The sequence below is a fragment of the Lactuca virosa genome, chromosome 8 (genome assembly GCF_052849685.1).
Source record: "Lactuca virosa cultivar CGN04683 chromosome 8, Lactuca_virosa_CGN04683_v6, whole genome shotgun sequence".
NCBI lineage: Eukaryota > Viridiplantae > Streptophyta > Magnoliopsida > Asterales > Asteraceae > Lactuca > Lactuca virosa.
Window position 1 is genome coordinate 263016978 of NC_136433.1, and position 7550 is coordinate 263024527.

General features: G+C 39.3%; 1 protein-coding gene across 1 annotated transcript; it reads left to right on the forward strand.

The window, feature by feature from the left end:
- Positions 1-1095: 1095 nt before the first annotated feature.
- LOC145131487 (secreted RxLR effector protein 161-like) lies at positions 1096-1767 on the forward strand. The gene has a single exon (XM_079066168.1). The coding sequence runs from the start codon at positions 1096-1098 to the stop codon at positions 1765-1767; it is 672 nt and encodes a 223-aa protein (XP_078922294.1).
- The last annotated feature ends 5783 nt before the right edge of the window (positions 1768-7550 follow it).

A 7550-nucleotide genomic window follows, 5' to 3' on the forward strand; every position in this document is an offset into this window, starting at 1 on the left:
CTCAAATCGAGGGGACCTACCTTCTTCAAAGAGACCCGAAGACTCGTCTGACGTAGAGGATATTCCATCATATACGGCCGCAAACCATCAGCAATCCCGTCTACATATTTGGACGAAAGATCACCCAACGGGTCAAATCATTGGCAACCCATCTTCAGTTATTCAAACTTGTTCCTCTTCTGATTTAAATAACCATTGTAATTTTGCAGCATTCATGTCATCGGTCGAGCCTCGAACCACAAAAGAAGCACTTTAGGATCCCGATTGGATCATTGCCATGCAAGAGGAGCTGGCTGAGTTTGAATGAAACAAAGTTTGGAAATTGGTACCACAACCAAAAGGTCACACTGTTGTCGGTACAAGATGGGTTTACAAGAACAAGTTAGATGAATCTGGTGTGGTAGTACGAAAAAAATCATGCTTAGTTGCAAAGGGGTATAGTCAACTCGAGGGTGTTGACCATGACAAAATATATGCACCAGTTGCAAGGATGGAAGCCATACGTATCTTCTTACTGTATGCAACTAATAAAAACATCAAGGTCCATCAAATGGATGTGAAGAGTGCTTTCCTTAATGGAAAATTGAAAGAGGAAGTGTAATTGCAACAACCTCTAGGCTTTGAAAGCTCAAAATTTCCAAATCACTGTTACAAGCTGGAGAAAGTTGTTTACACGTTAAAGCAGGCACCTAGAGCATGGTATGAGACTCTATCTGAATTTCTTGTCACCTCTAGGTACAAAAGTGGTGTGATAGATCCCACTCTATTTAGACGAGCAAATGACAAACACTTGATGCTCGTTCAAATCTATGTCAATGATATCATCTTCGGTTCAACGGATAAGGGAATGGTGGACGACTTTGCGAAGCTCATGACCAACAAGTTTCAGATGAGCATGAATAGAGAGATTAACTTCTTTCTTAGTCTTCTGGTTCAACAACTCCCTCAAGGGATATTCATCCATCAGGAGAGCCACTGAATTGTTGAAGAGGTCTTCAATAGATAATTGTTCCTCGGCAAAGGTCCCTATGGCCTTTGGGTATAATCTCAGCTGACCCTACCGGAGAGTCAGTCGATCACAAAATATATCGAGGAATGATTGGTTCATTGATGTACCTCACTGCTAGCCGACCAGATATTGTGTTTTGTACGGGTTTATGTGTTAGATACCAGGATGATCCCAAAGTATCCCACTTGACTGCTGTCAAGCAGATCTTAAGGTATCTAAAAGGGAGTAAAGCCTTGGGTATTTGGTACCCTGCGGGTAACGAATTTAGTCTTCAAGCATTTACAGACGAAGATCATGTCGGGTGTAGACTCAATCGAAAGAGTACTTCCGGTGGATGTCAGTTCTTTGGTGGAAGATTAGTTAGTTGGTCTTCAAGGAAACAAAAGTATGTTTCATTGTCCACCGCAGAGGCGGAATATATGGCCGCAACCAGTTTTTACTTCCAAGTCCTTTGGATGAAGACACAACTTTTGGACTATGGGTACAGGATGCTGCAGGTACCCATTTATTGTGATTCAGAGAGTGCAATAGCGATTTTTCATAATCCTATTCATCACTCAAAGACGAAACGCATAGAACTATGGTATCACTTTATCAAAGACCACATCCTCAAACGTAACATTGAACGTATTTTTTTTCCAAATCATGAGGAAATAGCTAATGTTTTCACCAAGGCACTCGACTCCACAAAACTGAATGGATTTTTGGAAATGTTAGGGATGATGAACTTTTACCCGCAGTTCTTCTTGAAAGGATAGATAACGCAGACCTTATTAGGTCTTCGGGTGTGAATAAACTATTTCTTTTCTTTTCAAAGCAATACTCTTGAAGAACTTTACTCACTGGTGTTTCTTTCTAGAATAAGTGATGTAGTATACACTTCATAATTACTCCTCGGTATACATTATATACTGAAGTCATTTATGATCTATATACTCCTCAGGCCTCTTTATTTCTTTTATTTCTAACCTTTATGATCTAGTTTGTCTTCAGTTCTTATCTCCCACAGATGAATTTATGAACCCACAGTCATCACCTCACAGATGCTTTAAATGACAATGTGTGCTACTTAAAGAAGTTAAAAAATTCTTCAAACATTCAATTTGTTGCACATGATTTTTTAGTCATCTTTCAAGAGACTTTCCTCAGTCAGGCCTATTTTTTGGATAAAGAATAAATAAACTGATTTTCTATAAACAAAATCTTTTTGAAAATCCTTTTCACTCATCCATTCACATCAAGCAACCGTTGGGGTCTAATCCATTCCACTTCTCCATTTTTACAATGGACAAAACCATTTCTCAACCCACGATTAAACGGCGTGTCATCATGGGCGTGCAAAACAATAAATGCTCATCTTTTCCCGGAAAAACATTTCTTTGTGATTAGTTTAATTTAATCTGATAATGGTAAAAACCCAAAGCTCTTTAGCTTTAATGGCTGTAATTAAATCAAAATCAATAATTTTTGAAATCCGGAGTTATAAAAACCCCATTTTCTTCCCAAGATAGCTTTTAGGCTTTCCGCACTTTGAAAAAACGAACTCTTTCTTCTTTTTCACCTTCTTGCAAAAACTCTTTCAAGCAATTTCTTCAAACTTTTCTGCAACAATGGTGAAATCCGGTTTGTCGAAGAAACAATCCAAAGCTTCTGGTTCAGCAAGACCAATTGGGTCTGAATAAACAATCAAATACCTAACTCCATCAATCGCAGTAAGTAATTACAGAGGGATTTTCAAAGATCACAACTCTTACAACGATGCAATCAAAATCATGATCAAGTTTTTCCCAAATCATCCTCTGTTTGGAGCCTTTGACTCATTTACTGAAGCTGTTCCACAAGAGGTTCTTTTTAAGTGTGCATTCGCTGCATTCAGACCTAATGACAAGCTCTAAGAAGTTCATCTTAATCTCATCGACGATTCTCTGGTGGTCTTGACCAAAGAGAAATTTCTTGCTGCAATCAACTTAAGGGTTTTACCCTCAACCAAGTTTTACTCTCCAAGAACCACTGATGTCTTCTCTGCACTGTACCAGATGGGGTACTAGGTTAAGCTCAAAGGAGTCAGTGAATTCAAAAAGAGCAAATTGCCTGTTGTTTGGCAATTTGTGTGTCACTTCGTGATACGTTGTCTGTCAGGCAGAATCGGAGGGACAAACAACATGGGAATACAACTGTTGGATATTGTATGGAGCATTTTCACCGACATATCTGTCAAGTATGGGCAAATCATCTGGGAAGACTTTCTGCAGTACATATCCAAAGGTGCTCCAAAGGAAAGCATGACAAAACTCACCTTTTCTAGGATCTGGACTCTATACCTTGTGGATCTTCACAAGGATGCCAATCTCAGCATGGGAAACGATACAAATCTCTTTTCTACTAGAGACCTCAAGAGATACAATCCTTCTAAGGATCAATCCAATTTTGGCCCTATTTGTCGTCTTCCTATGTACATTTTAGAAACTATTGGACTTACCACAACTGAGGTAGTTGACCACATTATGGCTACGAGTGATATTGCTCCATATCACTCTTCCTCGCCAAGGCCCCTTCAACTTACCGCAGTCTAAGCCCGCAACCCAAACCCAAAAGACTCAAAGCTTTGGCTATTAAGAAAATACCCTCTAACATTGTTGTTAAGGGTGTGGGTCCCTCAAAGAAGAGAAAGGCTAAAACTGCAGAGCCTACTCCTAAGGCTCAACCTTCTCTTTCCAAGCCTCATGATCCACCTATTAATGTTGTTGATGACAACTAAGATGAGCCTTCGAAATCAAGAGACATTTTTAGAAGGAAAATGTTGAAGCTTACCCCTAATCATAGCCAAATGCAAACCAAGGCAAATGTCGGAGTCTCTCAAATGATTCCCGCAGCCGTTCGAGTCCCTACAGACTCACTTAAAAAATCCCCAACTCACCACTCTGATACAATGAGTGTATCAGTTTCATCTCAAAATGGAGACAGACCCCCCATATGGAGCCCAAGTGAATCCAGATGTTAATACTTGCCCTAAGGTCTCCAGGGCTTCACGTCTTCACGTTTTCTCTCCGGAGGAGTTGCACTCCATATTTCTTCGTGACACACACACACACACATCAAACACATGCTGCACCGCAGGGCCCTTCTTCAGAGGCCCTATCTGGAACAAAGTCGAGGCCAAACTTGATTTTAAATCAAGGAGACCAAGGAAGCTCTAAAAATCTTGTACCGCCTACATTACACTCAAGCGGTTTAGGCATGGTGAGCACAAACGTGCAAGGATCCATGAAATCGATGGACACTTCGACATGTAAAGGATTTCACGGTTATGCATCTGACGACTCTTGGTACCGTTACCGCCTAACAACAGAATCTAGGCAAAGGAAGTTTGAAGCTTTTAAAAGAGCTCTGCAGGCATAGAAAACTCAACATGTACAACAACAACAAAAAAGGAAGAATCTCTTCTCCTTGTGGCTAAATATTAGGCCTGTATGATAAATAACGTGATGATAGTGCATGACATCCTTATAGCTCAACAATGGATGTCATTTATGGAAAACAATATACATAAAGCTCAAGAGATGGAGAACGTTGTTGGTCCTTCCAATCCTCCCCAAACGATGAAGCTCATCATTCAAATTAGGATGGTAAGGCCATAGAGATCAACTATGCATCGATGTTTAGCCTAGATGATGGTAAACTTGATGATGTTCAATAGCCTCCTCCTTCAGAGGACTTTATCGTGGTTCTCGATGACGAAGAATCAAGTGGTTCTCAGCATTCCACTTCGAAGCCAAAACAGAAGAAGAAAAAGAAGATAGCCATATCAAGAAAAGAATTTCTCGACCTTTAAGCTAAAGTCGATCAAATTGTAGCGGTAGTCTCTTCCAAGACCCCGCAGAGAACTGATGTTCCAACACTACAGTCGATCATGATCGTGTTGAAGTCTTAGAAACCAGAGAAAGAATGACTGCAGAAAGAATTCTTCGACACATCGAAATGGGCATCAGGCAACTCGATAATCAAAGGATGACTGATCACAAGGAATTTCTTTCCAAGGCCGAAGATCTTATCAAGGAAGTGAAAGAGCTAAGAACCGAACTCCAACAAACCCTTCAAACTCAAGCAAGTAATTCAAAGCAGCTTGTTGAAGAAACTCATAATGCATACGAATCAGGGTTTGTGGTTCTTCAAGAGACAATCAAGGGGTTGAAAAAATCGTTAATTGAAAGACAAAGTGTTGATGAAACTCCCTGTCTTACAAAGGAGATTCATCATAACTCTTCAATCTATAGATCCCCAACAACAAAGATGTGTGTGCACAGAAAAAAATGTAGTTCAATGCCACTCTTCAGAAAATTGAGGATTTAAAGCATTGGTTTGAGGAGCAGATGGAGCCTGATTCCTCAAAAGGGGGAAGTGATAGTGATACCAACAGAGGGATAAGGATCGAAACAGTTTCAACATCTGAATCGTCAAAGACCAAAACTCGTTTTGTTCAAAATATTCAAACTTCTCCTCAGAACCAACCACCAACCGCAAATCTCAACAAAGAACCAACTCCTCGGTCTCCTAAAAATCCAATTCTTTAGGATTCTCCCCAACCATCAACTTCTCATAATGCCAAGAACTTGGAAGATGAAATGTCTTCAGATCACACTGATGACTGCCCTGCCACAGCTCAAAAGAAACGTGACTGGAGAGCTGCAAAATTCACGGATGAAATCTGGAAAGAACAAGGGTTTGATACTATGTTTGATGAGTCCTTGATCAACTCCTGGGTAAACCCTACCCGCAGACTGTTGGATTCTGATTATAGACCAATTGTCACATATGTTGAACCACCATCAGATAGCTATTGGGATATTCCATTTTCTCCAAATTCCAAGTATTTCCCAGTCTTTCAACCTCTTGATCTTAGCATTCCCGATGATAGAAGACTCCCCATGGAGTTTTAGCGTCTGAACCTCTTCCATGAAAAACACGGTGGAATGTTTGAAAACATTTGGTCCAACAATAGACCAGACGAGGAAGTGAGTATGTCAGAACTGAAGCTGATTTTGTGTGAATTTTTCCAGTATACCCTGACCCGGAGAGGAAGTGAGTATGTCAGAACTGAAGCTGATTTTGTGTGCATGAATCCTAAAGAGATCTTTTTGATAGCTCAAGTGTTTCAGCCTAAATAAAAAAAATATCCCAAGATGAAAATTGTCTTCGAAAGGGCTTGTGAATTCTTGAAGGCCTTGGTATGCGATTTTTGAGAAATTGAGGCAGAAATTCATCCTGTTCTTGCCAACAAGTTTGATTTTCTTCCTTTCGAGCACGTGTCATCCATCACTGAAGGATTCCAAGAAATGACCCTTGGTGCAACAAGCTACCCTGAGCTAGGGATCGTGTACAAGAAGACTCAAGATGGTCCAAAGTTCTTCAATCTGGTAACTACAATCCACCGTCTAACAAAGAAGCAACTGGATGTCACTCTGACCACGGTTCAAAGATCAAAGCACACAACTGAAGAGGTTAAGTTCGAAATTACAAGAAGGATCCACTGGATATTCGAAGTCAAAAAGTTTTGGTGTCATCAAGTTCCTTAAAATGAATAAATGAAGAAAATAGTTGAGAGGTCACTTTGCGGGAAATTGTTGAAACAAGAAAGTGACCCTCTTCGGCTAAAAGGACCCGAAGAGCTTTTGTCATGATGAACCCAAAGAGAATATCTACTCGAAGACTACTTTTTTCATGCTGCGACTCACAGACATGAAGACGACCCGCATAGATGAATCATGCATGAAGATTGTTAAGTTACTTTTACTGAAGTTGCTTGTAAGCATTGTATTATCTGATGTACCATTCAAGGTCACTATAGTCAGTCACTTTATTTTATTTTATCATTACCCTGTAACTTTTGGGACTCTATAAATAGAGCCTCCTATTTCATGTATTTCTTACCAATTATCAATCGATCACTAAAAGTTTATCAATATTAGACCATTCATCTCTATATTTCAAGTTATCTTAATTGATACTTAAAACTGAGTCCCTCTTCACTTGTGTTTTTCATCTTATACTAACTTGTGTTTTCATGCAAACCTTGTTAGGATTCAACCTTCTGTCTACTTGTTTACTACTTATTGATATAAACTTGCAGCTATTTATTTTCCTTACATTTCCACAATCTAACTTTTTATTGTTGAGCTAACAAGATCCACTGAGATTAACTTTAATTCCGCAACTGATTATCTCGTTACAAACATTTGTTCAAGTTTTTTTCTCAATACATCATTTTAAAGAGGATAGAATGATATTAAAAACAATCATAGGGTGTTTTAGAAGGACAACATTTACAGCCTTTGAACCCTCTTGGATTTGGAGTGTTGATGAAGACGGAAAGAACAAAAATCTTGAACTTCTCTACAAGAATCCACTACCAAGATTAAGGTACCATGAATTGCGAGATTACTTCTTGTATGCTTTGTTCTTTAAACGTTTAAGTGATTAACAAATAAGAACTAAAGGAAAACACAAAGGAAGCATAAATTCGTCACAGACCAACTTCAAAAGA